At 41.2% G+C, this 26,059-nt stretch overlaps 1 protein-coding gene across 1 annotated transcript; it reads right to left on the bottom strand.

Annotated features, from left to right (window-relative positions):
• Positions 1-605: 605 nt before the first annotated feature.
• LOC149318091 (vomeronasal type-2 receptor 1-like) lies at positions 606-25,703 on the bottom strand. Its single transcript, XM_089507931.1, has 6 exons — positions 25,438-25,703; positions 17,099-17,390; positions 13,318-14,196; positions 5,782-6,009; positions 2,553-2,676; positions 606-1,597 (listed from the first exon to the last, which is right to left on the bottom strand). The coding sequence occupies exons 1-6, from the start codon at positions 25,701-25,703 to the stop codon at positions 606-608; spliced, it is 2,781 nt and encodes a 926-aa protein (XP_089364057.1).
• Between the last annotated feature and the right edge of the window lie 356 nt (positions 25,704-26,059).

The following is a 26,059-nucleotide window of genomic DNA, read 5'->3' on the forward strand; positions in this document are numbered from 1 at the left end:
ACAACCTCCCCAGCTTTTTTCTGCCACTGCCCTACCGAATTTCAGTAGGCATTTGTACTGAAAGTTCAGTAGAAGTAGTGTAGCCTCTAGGGCTCAAGGAAATGGATGATCCCAGGCCCCACAGATGTTATCCACCCTTATTTCAAACTGTCATATATGGAATAACAGGGCCGGGTGAATTGAGAAAGGATTGTTCATGGAACAGGGTTTTCCTGTCTTCTTCCTGCTGCCTCTTTCAAGTCCACTCTGAGGGTCATGGAATGCCCCAGGTTAGCATTGATGTGGCAGAGGTAGCTGCAGATGAGAGGAACTGGAAGTCATCGACCACCACCACCCCACTCCTCTCTTGTGCAAGTGGAACCTCCTTTCTGCTTGTCTAGGATTGGATTGAGGCCAACATATATAATCATGAGAATGCAAAGCTCCTCAAAAAGTGTCTTACGTTAGTTTGCCAGCAAGCAGTTTGGGTATGCTTTATTGGTGCTATTCTGCCAGAAGCAGAAGGTGCAACTTTGATAAGAACCAGGCATCTGCTTTCTCTCAAAATGGAGGAGGAAGAAGTGAAAGAAACTAGTGGAACTGTGACAGACAGTAGCTAAAAAAGTCTAATCTTCAAGAACAGTGGAAACAGTAGTGTTGTTAACTTCACTAGTGCAAGATGCTGAAGTTGGTGGTGCACTCTTGTCATTGGAAGTCGCTCTGCCACCAACAATTTCTTCTGTATTTCTTGCTGGTTTCAACAAAATAATGTAACATTTTGGTACAAATATACACCCTGTCAAGCCGAAACTGGAGGCCAGAATTGCAAATATCTCCACAGCCACCTTGAATTTCCCTCTTGTGCTTAAATAAGCAGGAACGAATGATATCCAGACAATGAAGAAAACCAACATCCCAAAGGTGACAAACTTGGCCTCATTAAAGTTATTGGGAAGCTTTCGAGAGACAGTGGCAGTGAGGAAACATAAGATGGCGAGGAACACATCAAAGCCAAACATAACACACAGATATAAGATAGAACCTTCATCACATTCAAAGATGATTTTCAGAGTTGTGAACTGGGTGTTTTTATACATACGGGGAGGCTCCAAGATGAGGTACGCAGTGCAGATACCCACTTCAGTCAGTATAGAGAGGAGGACAATTATTTTCTGGAAAATTGGCTTGAAAGACATTCGGGCTTTCTCTGCGACCTTTGAATTTTTGGCCAAGTGAGTCAGGAAAAGCATTACAGTCTTCCCTAAGACACAAGACAGGCAAAGAGAGAAACCCAAGGCGAGGGTCACCTGACGGGACTGGCATGACCAGTCTTCTGGCTTACCAATAAAGAGGATGGAAGTCATTAAGGTGACACAAAGAGAATACTGAATGAGGAAGCTCAGCTCACGGTCATTTGCTCTCACAAGAGGTGTGGCCCTATGCTTGATATAGACACCAGTCACAGCCAAGATGAATAAAACACCCACTATGGACAGAGCAATCAATGTCATTCCTAAAGCTTCTCCATAAGCCAAAAATTCCACCTCTTTAAGTACACATTTACTTCTTTGTTCATTGGACCAATAATCTTCTTTACAGCCTGTACATTCCCTTGCATCTGGAAAAAAACCCAACCAAAATTACTGTACTTTTTCTGAAAATAGTATAGGGGAATTAATTTGTCCTGGTCCACTGCTCTGGCATCTGTTTTCAGCCTCAAGATGTATTAAAGAACAGATTGAAGGTGCTCTAGAATAGGTGCATAGTCAGTGCATTTGCCTCACTGTTGACTATAGTAGGGGGTAGGCAATTATATATTTATATAATAAGGACATGGCGGCTCAGCACTTAAGATGCTGACTCTGACAATTGCAAGATCGGCAGTTCGAGACCCAAGTGCCACATGATGGAGTGAACTTCCATCACTGGTCTCAGCTTCTGCCAACCTTACAGTTCAAAGGAATGTAAAAGTGCAAGTAGATAAATAGGTACCACTTTGGTGGGAAGGTTCTGTGCAGTCTTACATAGAGATGGGGATACTATTCAAAATGTTAATTTGAGTATCAAGAAACTGCCATGAAGAATTCTGGTTTGATGAGAATCTTCACAATTCAGGACTTATTGTGTGCATAATTAATATATGGTTGCTTTGGACTGGGGGAAATGCTGTTTTCTGCACAAAACCACTGTTCTTTTTGTAAAACAACCATGTACAAATTTTACACAGAATAAGTGCTGAATTGTGAACAGTGTTCAAAAACTCCACAGTTTTTAAAGACTTTCTCACAGCAGGTAGAAAATTGCTAAAAGTACTCTCTTTTTGAAAGAAAAAATTAATAAAGAGTAACATCCCTAGTCTTATGACAGAATGTGTTATACTCTGGGCAAGAAAGAATGAGGACTAAGAAGATGAAACAAAAAGGAAAACTAAACTGAAACCATAGTGGACTGTAACCTTCTAGTGTGGACTCATACTTAACTTTCAGGTAACCAGAGTCTGGCCAAAGCCCACACAATGGCTCTACCTCTTCTCCACTGTCCCCATTATCTAAAATGCTAAGAGCCATCCATACCTACAGAATCGCTGATCTGGCCTTCGGCACACCTTATGCAATCATAGCAGCAGGAGGGCTTCCCTTGAAGGATCCCCTTTCGATAACCAGGCTGACAATTTTTATTACATGTTGAACGTGGACGCTGAAAGATACAGAAAAGACATGTTATTCACTGACAGAAAAATCAAAAGTGTCTCTTCCTGCCATGGAAGAAGTATCTCATCTTAGGTATGTCTGACTAGGAGATGGTACTACAGAGACTGTAATAAAAACAGCACCAACAAGGAGAACCAGTGAAATCAGCTGAATATGATCTCAGAAGGGAAATGTACTATATGTGCAATTGGGGTTAATTAGGGTTGTTGTGTCTTCATGTCACTTTTTAATTATGGTGACCATAAAGTGAACTTTGCATTTTCTTCCCAAGGGTCTATTCAGAGGAAGTTTGTCATTGTCTTCCTTTGTGGCTGAGCATGTGAGTTTCCATGGCCAAGCAGGGATTTGAGCCTGACCTCACAAAGTCCTAGTCTAACACTCAAATCACTATGTCACTCTGGCTATCATTATATTAGGGTTATCAGATTAAAAATGGAGATGGCTCCTATTCTTTTAATTGCTGTGTAGAAGAGGGTCTTTGAGCAGGTGCTGCTTGTCATACAACCAGGTAACAAGTAACACCAGCTGAAATTCCCTTTTGTATTCAACCATTAAAGGTATAGAAGCTCTCTCCAGTTTTCACTCTGACAGCCCTAAATTATATGCTAAACTATATGAGGGGTGGCCAGCCAGCCAGCTCCATTCCTGTAATCGGCAACAGGAAGATATCATCCTTTCGGACTGATCTCTGGGGAGGTCAAGGAGGATCCCTTTTTTCTCCCTGCTGACAGCTGCAGGCACAGAGACTGCTGGCTGTTTGGCTGCCCTTCATTTTCCCCCTTCTTCCTCTGACTACTATACAGCCACAAGTAAGGCAATCCTGTCAGAAAAACAGAACCTTGCTTGGAGAGGGAGTCACACCAGATGCAGGCCCTGCATTCTTTCATCGACTATAGCCCAAAATGAAAGATGTGCAAAAGTAACCAAAAGTAATGTTTGTATTTGTCACTCACTGGATGCCAGCCCATGTGTAGTTAAATTTTGCAAGGCAATTGGGATGGAAACAACACAGTGGTGTCTTTGTCTGTGTCTTGACCCTACTTGAAAAAATTAATTGTATGAGGCCTGATATATTGAAACTGTTTAGATCCAAATTTTCATTTGGTATAATACAGTTGACCCTTTGTATCCATGGGGGATCTGTTCCAAACCCTCACACCCACAGATAAAAAAATGCAGGACCTAAACTCCTGTTGTTTGCAATGGTGGTGTGACATGTGCGTAGTTGCATGCCATCCGTGGATGATGACAGCCCACTGTACATTCAGTCAAACATAGTAAGGTTCAGTCAAAGTGTACATACTATCTGAAGGCCCACTGAGTGATGTAATCTTACTGCTGTTATGGTTCTGTCCTGTAGAACAACAATTCCCTTTGTGTTGTCCATAAGCACTATGTGAACATGTGCCTTGATGTTCATAAGACTGTACTCTTCCCACTCCATATTGCCTCTGAAAGCAGTAGCTTCCCACTTCACAATGTACAGCCACCATCTTCAATTTTCACAAAATGCAATACCTGATTCTGAAATCTGGCATTTTTTTTGGGAGAATCTAAAACGTCAGCCACACACTGCAGAAGCTCATTTCCCTTCTTGGCAAAAGTGGGCATTTGCTGGGAAGGGGAAGTGATGGACCTTTCTTGAATGGCACCATTCCCTTTATGGCAGGGGTTTGAATAAGGCAGTCCTTGTGTCACATAGGGCTCTTAGACCTCCCCCCAGGGGATTTGTTTACCATAAAAATTTTGGGAGGAGATTTTTTTTTTTTACCCTCCAAAAACAAGAGAATCACACTTCTAGAATTTTTTGTGGGTTTTTCGGGCTATGTGGCCATGTTCCAAAAAAGTTTCTTCCTGACGTTTCGCCAGCATCTGTGGCTGGCATCTTCAGAGAATGCTTTGCCTGGAAAAATTGGGTGTATATATACTGTGTGAGCCTGGGAATGCAGCAGTGATTTGCATGTGTCTTGTTCTGTGCTGATTGCAGGCCTCACGCTGGGAGGCTAATGCAAACGAGGATTAACGTCTGCTAATTGGTGATCATTATCTGCTGGGAATGCCCCTGACTCTGAGTGGTTTCCCATTTGCATTTGCTGAGTCCTTATTTTGCTATTCCTCAGGACTGGTGGCCAAATTTTGTTCACTTTAAGGGTTTCTTCTAGAGAATTACAAACACTTCTAGAGTTTGTAATTGTCCTCTAAAAGTAAGGTGTGCCTCCCTCACCCCATTAAATCCATTGAATCATTTAATCCATTGAATCCATTAAATCCATTTAAAAAGTAATTTTTAAAAAGATGGGCTGGTGTGCCCCTCAGAGAGTCTTAGGGATGGGAAAATGCCCCCTGCAGCCACCAGGCCTTGCCTTCTCTTCAAAAGACACGTAAAATAGAATCCCATAGGTGCTCTTTTTTTCAGCAAAAGACTATCTTTATTGAAGCAAATTGATATTACAGTTGAGCAGCAATTCACTTATAACTATGGTATTCTCTCATAATCCTGGCAAATGATTGACATTCTACTATTTTAGCATATTAGTGCAGCAAATCTCTTGCCTCATTTATTTCTTTAAATTTTGCAGGTTAGAAAGGACCTTGGCAAAGATAAGTTTATATGTCCCTATCTTTCCCAAAAGCCCTTCTGCACAATTCACCCCCCACCCCCAATTCATTTCTGCCCTTTGTACAAATGTGTAATCTTTTCCTCCTTTCTACAAATTTTCTCTTTCAGTTTCTGCACCAATGAAATGTCCTGCACATCTAATGCAGATTTCACTAAGTTAAATTTGTCAGTGTCGATGTAAATTGGGGTTATTTCTTTCATGAGCAAACATGGGCAATTTTTTTCACAGTGGAAATGCTCTACATCTGTGAATTTAGAAGGTGTCATTAATTTACCCTTTCCCAATTCTGACCATCTTTGGTTTTCTCACACTTATAAACAAACCTTTAAAAGCAGAAGTAAACATTATACAATAGGTGGCTATCATACATCATACATAAATTGACAGAAATAAAGATCTGTGTCAAACTGGCAGTCAGGGTAGCAAAGATTGATGAACTAGAAACCAGGATCAAGAAACAATTCACTTACTGTTCCTGATGGATTGTTCCAAAATATTGATTCGTTAGTTATAAAAAACTCTCCATTGTTCTCCCCAGTCATATTAAATACTCCAACTTTCACAAAGGTAATATCACCAGTCTCATTCTTCTGCCAGTTTAAAATGTCATAGGGGGTGAACACATCTCCCTTGTCATCTATGTTCACAAACTCATCGAGAACTGTAAATTGCATCTTATTCTTCATGTAATACATTAACTATGAATCAGGAAGCATAAAGAAGAATACATTAAACTTCTTAACATACCGGTTATATCCAGACAAAACTACCATAATAGGATCAGCATAGAGTTCAAAGACACCCACAAAAAACCTCAGCTGTGCAGCCAATGGATGATTACCGAATATACTTGACTATAAGTCAACCTCATGTATAATTCGAGGGCAGGTTTAGGGGCCAAAAGATTGGATTTTGATATGACCTGTGGATAACTCGAGGGTAAAACTTAGCAGCATGTAACAAATGATGTAAAAGTTGAAGTAAAGGACAACCATGCTAAAGATCGTTAAACGTTTTGACAGGCATAATTGTTTGTGCTGGATGGATGAGATAGTAGAGGGGGTTGATGCTTTGTTTAGGTGCGCCAAGATTAAGCTCTCACCTTTCACTAGGCCATGGTTCCTTTTTTTATAAGAGCTAAAGTACAGTACCTACATTGACCTGTGGATGTCAACCCAGGTTTTTTGGGGGGTCAGTTTTTTGACTAAAAATTCTAGGCTTATACATGAGTATGTACAGTAGGTACTGCGATCATGTTATATCTAATTTTTTTATTCTTCAAATGCTTTGTCTGTTCATTTTGATACTCAGTTTAATATGCTACTATTAACTTTTAAAATCCTGGTATTAGGCTAGTAGAAGGACCACCAACATGATATGAAACTTCCTGAGGTCCATAGACTGACTTAAAAGGCCCTGTTCCCTGGCTCTGAGTGGGCTGATAGGTGAGCAGAACCCATCAACCAGTTGTGACCTTACAATTGTGAAGGGTGCTCAGGTTGCAGTCTAACATGTGAAGGGTAAATGAGGAAGCCTCAGCTGGTGTTAGTAAGAAATATTGTATAATCAACAGTAATAAAACTGCATAATTCTCGCTATGCTTTACCCAGATCCTTATTCCACTAAGCTTTTCACTGATGCTGTTGTTGGTCTCTGATATGCAATTTCATCTGAAACTTTTATCATGATCATTTGTTCTACTGTTTTGCTTTGCTTTTGTTTTTGTTGTAGGGGCTTGTGAGAGTTTGCCCTAAAGCATATAGTACAAATCAGAGCTGGGAAATGTTACTGTTTTGGATTACAACCTCCCTAAATCCACCAATCACCATAGTAAGATTCCTGGGGTTAGAAAAAAAAGTGGGGAGGTAGAAATATAGGAAGCTGTCTAAACCCCTTTGGAATATTAGGCACAATAGTGCTGAGTACACCTCAGGCAATATACGAATATAGTGTAAAATGAATGAATTATTATTATACTATTTTGCAGCTGTATTTGATTTTCAGAGTGTGATCCATCTGTTTTTCTTGCTTTATGATTTCTTCTGGTTGGGGAGATACTCAGCACAGACACCATCCTCAGTCAGATACTTTCACTGAATGCAGTGGCCCCATGAACAGGGTTCCCAGCTATCAGGGCATGGCCTCTTCTCTTGGCCTCAGGGAGAGGAGATGAATCCTAGGATGAGAGCTAATGTTGTGGTGATGTGCCTTCAAGTCATTTCCAACTTATGGAAACCTTAATGCAAACCTATCATGGGATTTTCTTGGCAAGATTTGTTCTGGGGTGGGGGTGACTTTGCCTTCCCCAAGGCTGGAAGAATGCCACTTTCCCAAAGTCACCCATAGGGTTTCCATGCCAAGCAGAGATTTGAACCCTGGTCTCTAGTATCATGGTCCAACACAAACTACTGTACATACTCGACTATAACAAAGGATCTAAAACAGTTATTCCCAAACTTTGGTCCTCCAGATGTTTCAGACTTCAGCTCCCAGAATTCCTCACTGTTGGCCAAGCTGGCTGGGGGCTCTGGGAGTTGAAGTCCCAAAAAACTGGAAGACCACAGTTTGGGAATCGCTGATCCAAAGGATGAAGCAAAGGAAAACAATGCCAAAGTAACTTACAAGTTTCCAGCAGGCAGAATAGATGTGTGTGTATGGCGGTGGTGGTGGGGGGTGTAATTAGAGCTTCCAGGACAGACTATGCCCTTGATTTTCATTAGGGAATGGTTCCTTTTATCTTTTTCTTTTCTTTTCTTTTTTAAATAAGAGTTAGATACAATACTTACTGTGACCTATAGATGTCAACTCAGGGTTTGTGGGTCAATTTTTGATTAAAATTTCTAGAATTATACATGAGTATATACAGTATGCTCAAACCACTACATCACACTGGCTCTCAAGGATGAGGGTGACAGGGGACAGGATGAGGGTGAAGGGACAAAATAAGTGGAAGTAGGCTTTAATTATAGCTATGTATTATGTTATAAAACATATCTGTATAGTTACCTATTAGATTTAAATATAGCTCAATATTTGTTATATATATATATATATATATATATATATATATATTAGTCTTTTTTATTTAAATTGTTTTGATATTATTTAGTAGTATACAGTATATCTATTTCTTAAATGTAATTTTTTGCTTTTTGTTATTTCAACTTCCCATTACTGCAAAAGCTGAAAATTGTATATATCTGATAAAGTATTGTGTATATTTTTTTCCATTAAGGGATGAGGATGACTACTCTGAAAAGAAGAAAATTTAAAGTTGTGTGCGACTAACTTCCACTGTTGCAGGCTGCTTCTGAATGGCTACTATTGACACCTGTCTTCTTTTCTCGTTTGTTAGATTTTTTTTTTAAAGCAAAGAATCATAGAGTTTGAAGAGACCTCCAGGGCCATCCAGTTCAACCCCCTGTCATATAGGAAGACACAATTAAAGCACCCCACAACAGATGACCATCCAGCCTTAATTTAAAAACCTCAAAAGGAGGAGACTCTTTTAGTGGAGCCCTGGTGGCGCAGTGGTTAAATGCCTGTACTGCAGCCATTCACTCAAAACCACAAGGTTGCGAGTTCAAGACCAGCAAAAGGGCCCAAGCTCGACTCAGGCTTGCATCCTTCCGAGGTCGCTAAATGAGTACCCAGACTGTTGGGGGCAAATTAGCTTACTTGCTAATTAGCTCACTTGCTGTTCACCGCTATGATCTTTGGAATAGCGGTATATAAATAAAACAAATTATTATTATTATTATTATTTTAATTTTAATTTGACTGGCATCCTCTGACCAACTATAATTAATGCTTAATATATCATTAGCATTCACACATCTCAGGAGCTGCCCCTTGAAAGATCACCAGATCCCACTCTCTGTAACCTCACAAGGAGTGGTCTCTTGATCTCAGGTTCTAGGTCTTAAATCTCAATGCCTGGGATGGTCCAGATCTGACAATGCTATGTATTAGTTCAGTTCATTTCACTTCAGTTCATCTTTATTACGGTCATAGACCAGCACAAATGTATCATATTTCATGACACCACCAGGCCCTCCACACATGAGAGCTCCAGACACTAAATTTAAATCTTAGTTTATTTATTTATTTTATTTATGTTCTGGCCACAAATCCTAGGTTTTGGCTCTTGGCCTGACAATTGTACAGCATTCACGAAGGCTGTCATGTATGTTTCCGAAATAGCATCATTTTTGTAAAAAAAAAAAAAAAAGGAATAAATTAAGACATTCGGGATAATTCTGAGTTTGCAGAAGGAGAAGAGGGCACATCAAGACATCCTATTGAAGACTGAGCTTGCTCAGTATATAAAGAATGCATTCATCAATGAGAGAAAAAAATTTGGGGGGAGCAAATCCCTATGGGTGTCTTATAATTTCAAAAATGCTTCGCCCAAGCAGTAATAGTACAATCACTCAGTCATCATCATCAATTAAATTTATCACAATTCTTTGCCCATCCATGAGCTCCTGAGATGATTGTGACACTTTTACTAATGGTTGGGCCAGCATTTCCTAGTTTCAAAGGACCACAGCAGGTAAGGAAAAAGTTAAACTTCCTTTCCACACTTACTGAAATTCCACTAATTATCACTGACACTTTTAGAAAATGATTGATGTCTTTAGAATGCATGATTAATTGGTGGTATCCCCACCCAGGGTGTCACCCGGTGCAATGAGACAGGGCTTCTGGGGGTGGGGTTTCAGGGGCAAGGCCAAAAGAGGACTCCCCCACCTCACTACCATGGCACATAGAATGGTGCCATGGTAGTGAGATGAAGAGTGTGCTCAGTCGTCACTGTAGTCCCCCTTGCCTTCCAGGTCCCATGGGGCTTTCGAGTCCTATGTGGTCCTGGCAGCCATCCACCCCACCCCCCAGCTTTTCAAGTCCTGCACAGTACTACCCCACTGGGTGACACCCCTATTTGGGGTGTCACCTGGTGAGGTCTGTATCACTGCACCCCCTAATGAAACCATTGTGTTTAATTGAAAGGACAATTTAATTCCTCTTAATAATGGTCATTTGGTGTATAGAACAACTAGCTATAAAAGATGATTGTGGGCTCGTCTACACTGGCCAGAATACTCTAGACTTCTCCCAGAGTATTCTGGCCCCTGGATTCCCTTACCTCCACACTCCATAGAGGCACTAGGCACTAGTGAGCTGTCCATACTTGCATCCTACTGTAGCACATGGTGCCAACCTTCACTGCCACTGGTGTGATTTGCTCCCTCTGAGGTCAGTGTCTATCACATGACTGGGTATCTCATTGTGATCTCAGAGGGCATGACTCATGGCAGTGGTGATAGTGGTGCTGTATCGCACAGTAGGATGCACCTGTAGATATATGGCTATGTGCATTGCTATGGAGTGCTCCAGATTTTCCTGCAAAGTGTGAGGTGTTGGTTTTTTTTACACCAGTTTAAGGGAGGGATAGGGAAATAGCTTCACATCATGAGGACAGTTTGCACTTGAGTTAAGGATTTGGTCCTCTGTTGTTTAGACAGGGTCACGGGGGGGTAGGTTTTTGTGGGTTTTTTGCCCATTTATACTGATATGGGGTTGGGGTTGAGCTGGATGTGCTCTTGGACTACCTTCCAATTCTGTGTTTTGTGATTGTAAAATACAGTAGATGACTGATAAAATACTCAAAGTCAGCTGGGTTTCCAAACCAGTCTAGCCCTCTGAACAGGAGACATTTGTTAAGTGGTTTAGGTTGTTAGCCCTAAATAGCTGCTAAAGATGTTTTTAAGAGTGCCTCTTCTGTCCCCTCCCAGATGAGCATGTTGTAAGAGAAGAGAGAAGAGTCTGCCAATTTTAATATCAACTGATCAGGAAGAGAAGATCATCCAAGAGCTGAAGTTTGGATCTGTGCTAAGTACCTTGGGGTTGCCAGTGGGCACATTTGATGCACAAGCACAGACCTTGGCTACCATTTGAAATGTTAGATTATAAGGCTGAGACACTAACTTGTAATACATGTATCTCCAAAGAAAGACAAATATTGCAAAATATGGAGAAGCTTTGTCTAGTGACCTCATTCCAAAGGAAACTAAACTCAGAGAAGTGCTGTAACCTTGACAGTTTTTTTCTGATTAGAGGACTGGGATGCACACATAACAAATTAATCATTTTGGCTGGAATCCTGCATCAGGAGATATACTAGTGGCATCTAGCTATTTCCATGTAGCTTCATCTCCTAAGACTACTACCCTGACCCCACCTTTTAGGTGGGGTCTAAGCACCCAACACAGCTATTTCCATATCACTGGAGAGCCAAGGGATCAGCTGAGATGTATCCAGCTATTTTCCTGTAGTTGGACATACTGCAATAGGCACAGGCCTCCAGAGGTCCTTGGGAGATCCCTACAGATGATAGCCTTGCTGCACATCCAGTGGTAGGAAAATAGCTAGATGCACCTCTTTAAATCCCCTTGCTCTCCAATGACATGGAGACATATGTAGGGGCTAAACCTCTTGAAAGGGGGGCCTGGGAAGAATGTCATTGTCATGTGGTTGGTAAAGAATTCTGACCTCTGCATTGACCCAAAAAGTGAGTTACGATGGCATACATCTCACTGACACCATCATAATGCACCAACAGGGTTCTGGCCATTATCTCCACAACCCTTACAATAGTCTTACAGTGTAAAGTGATGTCGTTATCATAAATGTCATCATCCCAATTCCACAGATGAACAATTGTGTCTAAGGAAATTACTATAAGCAGTTTTAAAACTGCAATTAGATCTGGGGGGAAAAAGTGGTTTTGGCAATACTTATCACATGATGCCACCTCCTATCTGTAGTTGCGGCATCTCCCAACTATGATAAATGTCCTTTTTCATTGACAGGAGAAACTCATCAATGAGCTGTCAATAAAACAAATCCCCAGATGCAAAATGCTGCTGCTGGAGCATCATGTTATTGGCAGTCAGGTGTTCTATCCCTGACCCCTCTCCTCCTCACTACTCCCAAGCAGCCAGATTACTCTTTTCCCCATTTCTTCTCTCTCTCTCTCTCTCTCTCTCTCTCTCTTTTAAAATTAAATTGCAGTAGCAGAGCTTAATATTAAATTGTTTGAAGAAGTGGTGGTAGGGGATTAAAACCCTGGAAGGCATAGGACATAGAAGGAGAGTTAATGGGGAGTCAGGAAAAGAGTGAAATGGAAGTGGTTGTGCGATTGGGACGACATGTGGTGAGTACAAACAGGTATAAGCCTGTTTTCACGAACAAGCACAACTGCGGTGAGAATTGAGTTCATATGATTAAGCCTTTAATGATAATGATGTCCCAAAGATCACCAAACCAGTTCATGGGAAAGTCAAGATTTGATACTGGGAAATTCTTGTTCTTAGTTTGATTACTTAGCTACTGTGTTACACAGAGTCTCAAATATAAGTGCTCTTATTAAATACTCACCTGGAGTCTAAAACATGATGGAGAGAACAACAACATCCTGGTAGATAGGAAAGATTTGGAAAATTCTCAAGGTCATTTGATGGCACCTATTCCTTCCCTTGATTTTGAAGTCCATGCTGCATTTTTCTTGCCTATTTACAAATCTAAGGCGGGATACAAACCGCCGCTTTGCGGCGGTCTGCTGCCGCCGCCGTTTGCTCCACGCGGGAGCTGCAGCAGTCAAACCGCGCGGCTCCCGCGCGGAGCAAAAAAGAAGCTCCATTTCGGAGCTTCTTCTTGCGGCGCCTCTATGACGTCGCGAGGCGCCTGGCGCGGACTCGCGACGTCATAGGAGCCGCGACATGTCTGGACGCTATGCGTCCAGTACGTAAAGATGGCGGCGCCCATGTAGAAGGGGCGCCGCCATCTTGTACGTATAGGATACGTACTAGGGTTAGGGGGTGCGGAAGCACCGCCCCTTCCTAACCCTAGTACGTATCCTATATGTACTAAATGGCGGTATGTATCCCGCCTAATAGTCCATTAAAATACATAAGATTTATAATTATTTTTAAATGTCTACATACCTGCCAAGGTTCAAACTCATCTATTTTTGCACAATTACGTTCTGGCAAAAATGGTCCATCTTGACCACTTCCCTCACAGAGGCGTAACTGGTCAAGTCCATAAGCAACAGCATATACAGCCTTATAAACATTATACGTAATTCTGAGTTGTGAAACATCGAAGTATGTATTGTTAAGGTCTTCAAGTTTCTCCTCTCCAGTGCATAACTCATCTGAAAAAAAATCAGTGATGTTTTCATGGCCAGTGACATTTTTTCTGTTGTCCGTATTGTATGGGACACTGCTGTTAGGCCAAGTACAGTTGAATGCAGTCTGCCAAAATTCAATTGCCAGGTCATCATCTGGATTTTTACTTGGGTGTAAGTCAAGGAGAAACTCTTTAAGGCCTGGTATTTCTCCCCTTTTTATTGCAAAACCAATAGTTCCACCAAGGAGTGGGAAATATTCTGGTCTAGCAATTAAATCTGATGTGACCCATGCCTCACTTGCTATCCAGGTTTTAGCACTGATGTTGCTGATTATTAGTTCTTCCATTAATGGATGGAAGTCTATGTCAGATGAATATACCACAATGACTGTAGCATTGGTGTTTTTTACAATATCAACAACTTGTAGGATCTTATTCCTGGAATATATTTTTGGGATCGTTTCTGAGAAAGCAATGCAGGTATGGGAATTCTCCACCTTTTCTTTAAAAGCTTTGACACCGTATTTGCCGTAATCATCATCTGCTGCTATTGTTCCAATCCATCTCCAACCAAAATGATGAACTAAGTCCGCCATTCCATAAGATTGTACTTTATCACTTGGGATGGTACGAAGATAGGTGGGGAATTGATACTTATCAGAGAGAAGTGATGATGAGGATGCATAGCCAACCTAAAGAGAAAAGAAAAGAGCAAACATAAAGAAAACAGAATTGTGGCAAATATTGCCCATCCCGTGTGCCGTCTTTCCCCAACCTGGTGCACTCTGGATATGTCAGACTATAATTCCAGCATTACCAGCCATGCCCAATGCTGGGAGGCATAGTTTAACCCATCTGGAGAGTTTCAGACATAGATAACCTGCTCTTGCCTGGCATAAGTTGTCTGCTACTGGTAGACTTCTTCGCTGTCTGAGAAAAGCAATGGGAGTAGCATGCTTGGGAGACCAAGTGGAGGGACTGGAGCTTGGGGGCATTACTTTTTAATAATATTAATAATAATAGGATTTATTTATATACCGCCCAATCACTGGGAATCCGTTTTTGGACTATAGTTCTCAGAATTCCCTAGCTAGCAGAAATAAAAATAATAATAAAACTTTTATTTATATCCCTCCTCTCTGTCAATGACAACCAAGGTGGCTTACAAGTTAAAAAGTCCATACAGTCCCCTATCCCATATCCCACTGTCCCCTAAAACCTCAATTAAACAATTTCACAATTTAAAATCATACATTAAAATAAACAGTCAAGCAAATGAGCTATAGCAAAATTCAGAGGGGTAGTAGGTTCAAATTGGTGGGCGGGTTTTCTATTCAGAAAAAGCCTGCCAGAAGAGATCTGTCTTGACAGCCTTTTTGAAGCTGTCTAAGCTGGTAACATGTTGGATCTCCTCCAGCAGGCCATTCCATAATCTGGGAGTGGTTGAAGAAAAGGTCCTCTAGGTGGTGGCAGCCAGCCTAGTTTTTATAGGCTGCAACAAATTCCTGCCAGAGGACCTGAGTGCGCGGGGTGGATTATACGGAAGGAGGCAGTCCCGAAGATAGGTTGGACTCAAGCCATTTAGGGATTTAAAAGTCATAACTAACATCTTGCACTACACCCGGAAACCAATGGGCAGCCAGTGGAGCAATTTTAAAATAGGTGTAATATGATCACATCTGGTTCTACCAGAAACCAACATGGCTGCCACATTCCAAACTAATTAAAGTTTCCAAACTAAGTACAAGGTTAGCTCCATACAGAGCGCATTTCAGAAATCAAGTCATGAAGTTACCAGTGCATGTACCACAGTAGCATGGGTAGTGGCATCCCACCCTGAAGGAGCCAAGTTCAATGCCTGATATCTCTATGTAAAAGCCTCCAGAGGCAGGTTCTGCAAAAAACACAAGCTAATTCCAGTCACAGTAGACACTTCTAGGAGGACAAAAAAAGCCTGACCCATCATAAGCAGCTTCCTATTAATGGGAAGGAAGGAACTGGCAGGTGAAGGGAAAATTGTATGAGTGGGGAAGCAGGCAAAAATAAGGCAAACTCTTATATCATGAAGGCACTGGAGCGATAGACAGGCTGAGCCTGTAATAGCCAGAAGATCAGAAAAGCCAAAGGAACAGTACAAACAGCTCTGGCCATGGGAAATATTTCTCCCTTCTTGCAATTCAGAAATTATGGTGTAAGAAGAGGCTTAGGGAGCTAGGTATGTTTAGCTAGGAGAAGAGGTTAAGAGGTGACATGATAGCCATGTTTAAATATTTGAAAAGATGGGATACTGAAGATGGAGCAAGTTTGTTTTCTGCAGCTCCTGAGAATAAGATCCAGATAAATGGATTCAAACTATAGCAAAAGAGATTCCATCACAACATTAGGAAGAATCTAGATGCTGATTTGGTTTTGGCACCTCCTGCTGTTCTTTACAAATTAAAACTCAGGTCTCTTTTTAATAATAACAGTGGGCCCGAACAGACAAGCCAAAATAAAGCTGCTTCAGGTTACTTTGGAGGTATGCTGTTTAAGTGATGCATGCATCTTAAGAGGCCGGAAGCCATGCCAAAGCCACGCTCCAGTCCTAAGGACTGGAGCACAGCTTTGGCACAACTTCTGGCCTCTTAAGATGCGTGTGTCATTTAAACAGCATACCTCCAAAGTGACCCGAAGCAGCTTTATTTTGGCCTCACTGTCCAGGCCCAGTGTTCCTCCAACTATGACAGTCTTTCAGCTTTGCAGTTCAGATACATAGTTGTTGGGATGTAGTCTTCATTCCTAGAAAAAAGCAGCTCACCTTGTATGCTGACTGATGCCACTAGTTCATAACTGGCTAACTCATTCCCCTTAGGTCAGGGATCATGGAGGCTTTCAGATGTTGCTAGACTGCTAGGCCAATAACCATAGCCAACATAGTCAGCTAGGAGAAAACCTGCAATTTGCAGTCCAACAAATTCTGGAGTGCCACATGACTGCCACCTCTGCCTTTGGCCATGTGCTGTTGAGGGGAGTGAGTCAAGGAGTTACAACAGAAGGCAAAGCAAAGAAGGAAATCCTGCTCTAGTATGACAATCTTGCTGTTTTCCATATAAAACTATGTTCTTCCTTTCAAAACCAAGAAAAGAAGAGTGGCTTGTGCTGAAAAATATAGAGTTCTGTTCCTGGCTCTACTGCTTTTTAGATGTCCTATAGACAAGTAATATGAGCCTGTTTTGCAGTCTTGGCATAATAGCTAGGATCGATTGATATCTTACACATGCATATGTTCCTTACAGAAATTATTGGATATTTTTGTCAGGTGGGTTCTGTCCTCATTCAGTTCAAGATTGTGGAAACAGAGCTGTGCATGGGGTGCCATTGTACATGTGGTACTGTTGTGTATGCAATGCACATTGGATTGTGCATTGGTTGAACACATTGGATTGTGCATTGGTTGAACGCATTCATTTGTGCAAGGTTGTCATTCAATACGAGTTGCACTGCACAGTCAATGCATAACTTGATGTGTGGGGAATTACTCTATGCCTCCACAAAGCAGGATGCCAACCATCACCTTCACTTCTTACCATTAACCTTTTATGGGATTTCTGATACCTGAGGGAAATAGTAAAGCCCAAGGATTCTGGAAGAAGCAATAGAAAGGGTTGATCCACCAGCTCCAACGACTGCTGCTAAAGGAGCTCCGGAACTGCATCGGAAGACAGGAGTTGTTTCATTCTGTCCAGTAAGGAAAGCCAAAGAATTCTCAACAGTCTTGGACATTGTATAGCATGTGTCATAGATCTGGTAGCCAAGTGTTATGTTTGGTAGAATGTCATCTCGTTTGTTAATATCATTAATGGCATGGATCATGGCCTTGACCCAGCGGTAACCTCGGAAATTAAACCTGTGTGGGAGAAATGCAATGCATACATGTTTGTGAGGGTCCTAAAAGAAAAGTTGCAACTATCATATCCATCCATATTTGTTCACATTTGTAAGTGAATGTATAGACAATGGTGCTGAAGGGAAGGGACAAGAAGCACACTCCAGGAAGTAGTTCTCCTCTCTCAGCTTTGGGCCCCAAATCTTATCTGAAATAAGGCAATTTTCATATACAAATTATTTTTAAAAATTGTGAACAGAAAATTAACATAAAGGTGCAATCCTAAGTATATTACTGGTAACGTGAAAGAAAATGCTTCCAAAAACTATCAAACTGAATTTAAAGCAAATACATTTAGGACAGGACCATAATTGGGAAATTGTTCCCTAGAGTAAATCAAGCCTGAACTCTCCCTAGAAGCCAAGATGACTAAACTGAGCTTGTCATACTTCAGACAGATCAGAAGAAGACATGACTCATTAGATAAGTAAAAATGCTTGGTAAGGTAGAAGACAGTAGACAAAAAGAAAGACCACAGAAATTATCACACGGGAAATCCATGCTGGATCTGTGCCAGGTTATGTACACATTGTAACTGTCAGCCATAGATCTTATCACACTGCCCTGTGTCCAAACAGTAGACAGCCTGTATCCAAACTGGGCTTCTACTGCAGCTTTTCATAAATAAAAGCCCAGGTTGGATACAGGCTGCCTACTTCCTGGGCACAGGGCAGTGTGCTAAGATCCATGGCTGATGCTTACAATCCGCATGTAACCCAGTGCAGATCTGCTGTGGATTTACCATGCAATAATCTGCCATATTATAGGTGGAGAGACTCAGTCAAGGAAGCCACAGTCTGAGTCTGCAAGACCTGAGCAGAGCAGTTGGGCAGGGTGACTTGGGGGTCTCTCATTCATAGGGTCACCATAGATCAACACCAACTTGATGGCAGTTAAGAAAAATATAATATCTAGGGTGTGTACCACCTTCTTATGACTTAGGTGGCTCTCCAATATTGATAAACGACTCATTATACCTAAAGTCTACTCAAGCAGTTTCACAACAAACCAGAGAAGGCATCTTGAGTTTATTTATTTTTGCTCTTGTTTACTGAGAAAGAAACCAGAAAAGAGACTGAACTTTAATCCATCAAAACACCAAACCTAGTTGGAATCATGCAGCCTATGAGCCTCATGTGACTCCAAAATCATTTTGTGAACTCCAGGCCCTTTGTGGACCAACTAGACTACTTCCCTAAAGTCAAAAATGAGAACTGCTGTTCGTAGAACCTTCCAGGAGCAGTAGATGTCATATAGGGAAAGTTGTGGGAGCTCCTCAGACCTTGTTTTAGCCACAAATCTGACTCTTTTTTTTTTTTTTTTTTTTTGAGAAGGAGAAGTACTTTTTTCAAACTAGAAATAGCCTTCTGGTCAGTCCCTGCTCTCCAGGGTAGCACACTTCTAGGAGGGTTCTTTGGAGGGTTGGAAAGTTGACCCCTTGAACTTTCTCACCTCTTTTTTAAAAAATGGAACAGAGTGTGGAATACAGCTGGCCCTCCACATTTGCAGCTTTGACTTTTGTGGATTTGATTGTTTGCGGTTTTGATTAATATGATATCTCTAGGAATCTCTAGGTTCTCCAGCACAACTCTGCCAGAAGTTGACCATAGAGTTGTGCTGGAGAACCTAGATGTCCCTAGACAAAACACTTCTCTAGGCATTTGTAGATCCTTCAGCATGATTCTATAATCAACTTCTAGCAGATGTTGATCATAGAGTTGCACTGGAGGACTTGGAGATTTCTAGAGAGGTGTTCTCTTAGATAAAAAGAAAAGTGTTTGTTTTTTTTTGTTTGTTTTTTTTTGCAGTTTTTCCTTATTCACAGGGGTCCTGTTCCCCTAACCCCAGCAAATGTGGAGAGACCACTGTATAATTATTTTTAAACTGGCACATCAGAGTGTTATCTGTTCCTTTTAAAAATAATTACATATTATTGTTGCATTTTAATAGTAAATACATTGCCTGTTTATTTTTATTTTTTTAAGAAAGAGCAACTATGGCTCAATATCCCCACAAATGACTTTCTAAAATGACATTTTTATGTAGCAATAATAATATTTTATTGCTAAAGAAGTAGCAACGTAGCAGTGTTTATGTTACTGATTAAAAAATAACGATATAAGGAGCAAAACAAAATGCAGAAGAGTCTAGTGGCATCTTTATTGGGCATACATTTTTGTGGACTGTGGCCCACATTATTCCAGTTATGCAGAACATGTTGCATTTATTACACACTATATTAAAAAGTAACATATTCCAGGTAAGGCCACCGCTTGCAATGTGATGCTTCTAAGCTCTGTCATGGAGCAAGGTTCTGAGCTTTGCTTAGCCATTTCCTCTGCAAAAGGAACACTGAGATTCAACATGAGGTTCAATGTGTGTGTTTTTTTACTTACGAAAAGCATACCTGACTTCGCTGTTTAATTTCACATATGGATAGCGATGAATAAAAAGTTTGCTTCTTTTTCTTTGTGTAGGAACCTATGTTTATTCTTTCCATGTTATTTTTCCTGGCACCAAACTCTTTGGTAAGAACATAACACTCAGGGGCACAACTATTTCATTAGCTGAAATCTACCTGTATTTGGATTTGTAGTTTGGTGAGATAGTGCTAGTTCCTAGTACCTCACCAAACTATCTGCCTTGGTCCAGGCCTCAGAGGGAGAGAAGAATGCTGGACCTGATCCCCTCCCCCCTCACCATTCCCTTCTCCTTTTGTGTCGTGTCTTTTAGATTGTAAGCCTGCGGGCAGGGAACTGTCTGGTTAAAAATAATAATAAATGTAAGCCGCCCTGAGAGCCATTAGGGCTGAAGGGCAGGATATAAATACCTAAATAAATAAATAAATAAATATGGGCCAGGGAGCCTGCAAACAGCAAAGAAAGCCTGCTCATGTTGGTTGGCCATTTGATAATTCAAAGTCACACTGCAGCTTTGGAGCCCAACCAAATTACCCCCAAACATGGGCTACTGATGAAACTATTAGAAGGAGGTGGGACAAAGCAGTGCTCAGAAGGGCTGTCACATGTGCCCAGAAATTGCACTTCCTACAGAGACAAAGGAATACAATGAATCAATAACAAAAAAACAAGTTGAGCCATGTGCTTTGGAATCAGAAAAGCAGAGCTATGCATTTGGAAATTACAACACATATAAAAGCAATTCTCTTGCATAATTTCCAGACCCAATTCATAATGAATAATTTTGTATAATAAATACATTTGAGACCATCCACCTGCCAGGGAATGGGTTGGATGAGAAGAAATCAGATATATAAACAGTTCTCTATGAATTATTCACAATACTGCAGTAGAACAACACAGCTACTCTCTCTCTCACTGGCAGTAATGGCAATATACTGTGTAAATATGCTTTTCCTACTGTTGAGGAAGCAAAGAAATCCCCATAGAAAGGAAGAGGAAATCTATTATTTTCCACCAATATGTATACAGAGCAGTCAGTATGTATATGCCCTGTTTTGCATTCAGGGTGCATGCACCACTATTTGGCAATCCTTTCCAGCACCGGATATTATTCCCAGCAAGAGTGCAGCAGTTTATTTTATTTTTATAACCATTAGTGCCAGGTGGATTGTTGTTATTTAAACCACACTGAACTCTCTGTGATTTGCCAGGAGCACTCAGCACTTCTGAAGCCCAGAACAACTGGAAAATGTAACACATTCTGAGGAGATGTTACCCCAAGATTTAGCCCCCATTCACTCTTCCCTATTTGATATTAAATTAATAAAGTTGGGGTGTGTGACCTGGATTTGACCCTACTGTGGACACCTGACCGGTATGCACATGGCAAACCCAGATAGAGCTAGCCAGGATCTAGAAAGACACTTGCCTTGATGATATCATCAGATTTGCTAGCACAATCCTTTTGTGCCTGGAAAAGGTGAAGGGATTTGGCTAAGGAAAGGGACTGGAAGCACATAGTCAGACAAAGGACTTGAGAGATGTTCCTTCTTCCGTCGTGAATTGGATGTTCGAGTGGATGTTGTTCAGATGGTTCAGAAACACAGTAAGATCTTCTTCTCTATGACTCCAAATGGTGAAAGTGTCATCCACATATCAGAACCATGTTGTGGGCTTTTTCAATGCTGTTTCCAGGGCTTGCCTTTCAAAGCATTCCATGCAAAATTTGCTATAAAGGGGCTCAGAGGGCTTCCCATGGCTACCCCATCTCTCTCTGCTTGTAGAATCCATTGTCTCACTGGAAGTCGCTTGTGGTGAGGCAGTGTTTGAACAGGGCTGTGATGTCTTCTGGAAAAATTTGTCGGATGAGTGCCATGGTGTCCATTATAGGGACTTGGGTGAATAAAGAGACTACATCAAAGCTGATTAGTATGTCCCTGGGTTTGAGTTCAAGGTTGTTGATTTTTTTTTCTAGGAAGTGAGCTGAATCCTTGATATAGTGCGAGGTTTGCCCCATATGGGTTTGTAATTTTGTGGGCAGAAACTTGGCCAAGTCATATGTTGGGGATCCAATGGCACTCACTATGGGTTGGAGTGGAATGGAATCTTTGTGGATTTTGGAAAGTCTTGGTGGGAGAGCCTCACATTTACATAAACTTTGGTGTGTAGTTGGCTAAATTGAGGAGTTTTTGATCAAGGTGTTTGTTTTCCTGGTGATTTTGTTGGTTGGGTCTTGTTCAGTATTTTGTATACTGCAGGATCCAGGAGTTCCTTGATTTTTTGTTTGTATTGTTCTGTTTCCATGATTACTCTGGCATTGTCTTTGTCTGCTGGGAGAATGATGATTTCTGGGTCCAAACTGAGATCCTTTATGGCTTTCCCTGTTTTTTGGTTATGTTGCTGGGTGGTGGTTTTACCTTGTGCAGAATCCTTGCTGTTTCTTCTCTTATCTCTTCTGCTTCCTCCTCTGGGAGATGGTGGAGAGTGGATTCAACCTGGACAATGATGCCTTCAACTGGGATTCTGGTGGTGGTTTCTGCAAAGCTGCCTCCTTTGGCCAGGATGTATATTTCTTCTTTCAAAAGTTGCCACTCTGTCACATTGACAATGGTTCATGATGTGTCCAGTTAGTGAGGGTTTCAGCTGGTGCTTGTGACATCTCTTGATTTTTTATTTCTGTCTTTTGGTGTGGTCCACCATATCTTTTTCCATGTGTCTGTGAGGCTGTCAATTTTGTCCCCATCAGTCAATCTTTTGACTGATGCTGAGGTGGAGTGATAGCAGCTTCTTATCTGTGTTAACCAGTTCTTTGCGGGTGGTGTGTATTCTCTCCCGTAACACTGCATGTTCCATTCGGTTGTAGATACACCTATGGAGATTTTAAGTTCCTTTTTTCTTTGAGAAAGTATGATATAGTATTTGTGTCTCTTCAGTGTAGCAGGAAGATTAGTGAGCAGAATAGATGTGCGTTTTTAGTCTCCGGGTGTCTTGGAACAGTTTCTCCCAGCAAAGATGTCCAATGTGAAGACAAAGGCTTTCACAGCTGGCATCCATAGTTTTTTGTGGGTTTTAAGTTACTGTTACATCCTTGGAACCAACAGGTGCCAAAGAAGAAAGCAGATGGTCATGTACAAGTTATGCAAACTCCTCCTAACTCCTAACATTTCCCTTAGGGAGAAATGAATATTTCAAATCTGTATTCATATACAAATTTGAAATATTCATTTCCCCCTAAGACTACAACTTCCAGAAGTCCCCGGTCAACATGGATATTGGCCAAGAACTTATTTAAGGCCCAGAGCCTTATTGCATGACAAAAGAAAGCAAAGATGTGACAAGAGAGAAGTGGCTTTTCTCCTTGCCTCTCCACAAGCTATAACAGCACTTCCAGAGGGAGATGGTAATAGAATCGTAGAATCATAGAGTTGGAAGAGACCACAAGGGCATAACTTTTGCCAAATGGATTTTTCCAGCACAACAAAAGACACACTTTTAGGAATGTCTCCCTCATTATTTGCAGGGAATTTTTAAAGCAGGAGTAGGGAACCACAGGTTCTCCAGGGGTTGTGGGCTTCCAGTTTGTATCAGTTCTAGACCTAGCCAACATAGACAATAACCAGGGCAATAGGATTTGTAATACCACCATCTGGATGACCACAGGTTCTTTACCCCTGTTTCAATAGAGCATTGGAAAACGTGACCTTCCCCCCACAGTCTGAAATAACACAGTCCTGCCTTTCACACTGTACCACCTCATTCCCTTGTATGGCACTCCTGGCAATGGACAGAAACTGCTCTCCTAATAACTGTAACCACGACATCCTCTAACGAGTCACTTTGTGTTGGGAGCATTTCCCCCAGAAACACTGCCACCTGCCTGAACTGTTTCCAAGGTCTTAGGAGCTAAGCTGCACAGCACAGAGCATTTCATCTTGGTAGAGCCTCTGAAGTCATAGAGGCCTAAAGAGAGGACATTGCAAAGTACATTGATCTATGTATCCACTCCATTCTGTTTCCGTTTTTTTTGAAAAAAAACATTTCCTATTGAAAAACAATGATATTAATTATATCTGTCAGGAAAAAAACTCCTCCCACCCCCAAGTGCTGGAATTATTGTTGCCGGTGACTGCATCTAGACTGCAGAATTAATGACATTTATCACTGCTTTAACTGTCATGGCTCCATGCTATGGAGTTCTGTGGTTTGTAGTTTCTGAGATATTTAGGATCCTCTGTTAGACAGTTAAGGTTTTACAACAAATTACCACTCCCAGGATTGCATAAGATGGAGCCATGGTAGTTATAGAGGTTTCAAACTGCATTAATTCTGCAGTGTGGCAGAAATCTCAGTCTTCCACCAGATCCCACAGTTCTGTAAGGTGCAGCTATGGCTATTAAAGTGTCCTCAGTGTGCTATAACTGTGTAGCACAGATCTACCGGACAAATCAGCAGCCATGTCTAAACAATAATTCCACTATTGCCTCTGTTCACAACTGGGAGGCTTTTGATTCAAGATGCCCTCCCTTAGTTTGTCAGCATTTTCTTTGCCACTTACAATTATCCATTTGTTTTCTGTCTTGTTAATTTTTATTTCATTTTGATCTGTATCTGTTTAATTTTTGTAAGATGCCTTGAATCCCAGCACTGGAAAAAGGCGGGATATAACACCAACAAAAACAGCAGCAGCAGCACTTTTGTACTGCAAAAAAAAGTTAGCAAGATGGCTAACAACCATATATAAAAATGCACTCATAATCTTCACAATAACTCAACAAACATGAAAACTTATTAAAGGGCCAGTTTGAAGAAAGGGACACCCTATCTAAAAATAGCAAGAGTGACGACTGATCCCTACTCTGGAGTGGAATTCATTCTGTCTATTGGTGCAAAACAGGAGAAAAGTCAATATCTCTACCTCTATTTCTATTTACCACTCATGATTTTAATTGTACTTTTCAAAATCTTGTAAACTGTCTTGAGTCTCAGTTCTAGGGGGGAAAGATATACTGTAAATAAAATGACAGATGGACGGGCAGACAGACAGACTGATCACTAGGCTAGAGAGAGAGACTCCCCTCTCCAACATGTCTGTCAAGCATTTGATTTATTTGGATCTGCAATACTAGCTAGAGGGAGAAAGATGAAATTGTAGAACCTTTGCTTCTCCTTGATAAGGCTGGTGAACAAGCAGAAGCAGTATAGTAGTACAGTGGCATTGAGAACACAGCTCCAGAACTGACAGCAGCTCCTCTGCTTTGAAGAAGGTTTGGCAGGTGTCTATGGAAGATGCTCCCCCTCCCCCCACACACACACACACACTGGCACTGACACTGCTTGATGGGTGTTTATTTCAAAACTCATCACATTTGCTACACAACAGTGAGTTAAAGGAAATTAGTGGCAGTGTCACAAGCATTGCTGGAAGTTTTGTTGTCTCTTTCATCTCTTTCACACTTGATTGTTTCTGCACAACATATGTAGGCCAGCCAATCTCCTTTGGCTACCACTATTTCTCATGCAAAACAATACACTATGCTTGCCACACTGAGGTTTCCTTTGCCAAGCAGTAAATAAAAGTAGCTTACCCTTCACACAGCGGTGACATTGGTGGTGTGCTTGTCGGATCTTCTTCCAGTATGGTCCTGAAGTGAATTGGGAACATCCCTCCTATAACATGCATGGCATCCTCGGCTTCAACATAGCCCCGTAAATTAAATTTCCCCAGCAGTCTGCATTCCTCTTCACCCTCTTCGGCCTCCCCATCAGTTGTGTCATCCTGCCCTCGGGTGGGTGCATATTCCAGTGCCTGAATAAATAATCCTATGAGCACCCACAACTTTGTGAAGGCCATTTTTAACTCTGAGCTGCTAGAAGGAAATAATTGCTGTTTCGAAAAAAAAGACGAGAGGCTTTTATGTGGCTCGTGCCTGTTTATTATTCATCAGCTTATGAAGCAGCAGGTGAATTCCTAAGGGGAAGAGAGAAATCAATTCCTCTTGCTGCACAGCTGTCAAGGCAAAACACTAGTACAGAACTAAAAGGACAGGAGCGGTTACTCTGATTTTAAAGGAAAAAAGAAAGAAAAAACATCTCCCCCCCCCCCCTTTTTAGCCAAATACCATGTATTTAAAATTTAAGCAATTTATGTATTTTGAATCTGTCATAAATCTATTGTTGCACTGATGCTATAGAATCATAAAATTGTAG

The sequence above is a fragment of the Sceloporus occidentalis genome, unplaced genomic scaffold (assembly GCF_023333645.1).
Source record: "Sceloporus occidentalis isolate IW3139 unplaced genomic scaffold, rSceOcc1.0.p SCAF_2, whole genome shotgun sequence".
Classification (NCBI taxonomy): Eukaryota; Metazoa; Chordata; class Lepidosauria; order Squamata; family Phrynosomatidae; genus Sceloporus; species Sceloporus occidentalis.

Bases quoted from the DNA above. Each gene is read 5' to 3' on its own strand.
- LOC149318091 (XM_089507931.1), bottom strand. From the start codon at position 25,703: ATGGCCTTCACAAAGTTGTGGGTGCTCATAGGATTATTTATTCAGGCA. The intron at 14,197-17,098 runs GTATCAGAAATC...TTTTCTCTTTAG, and splicing joins GGCTTTACTATTTCCCTCAG to GTTGGCTATGCATCCTCATC. The intron at 6,010-13,317 runs GTATGTAGACAT...CCTGATTCATAG, and splicing joins ATGAGTTTGAACCTTGGCAG to TTAATGTATTACATGAAGAA.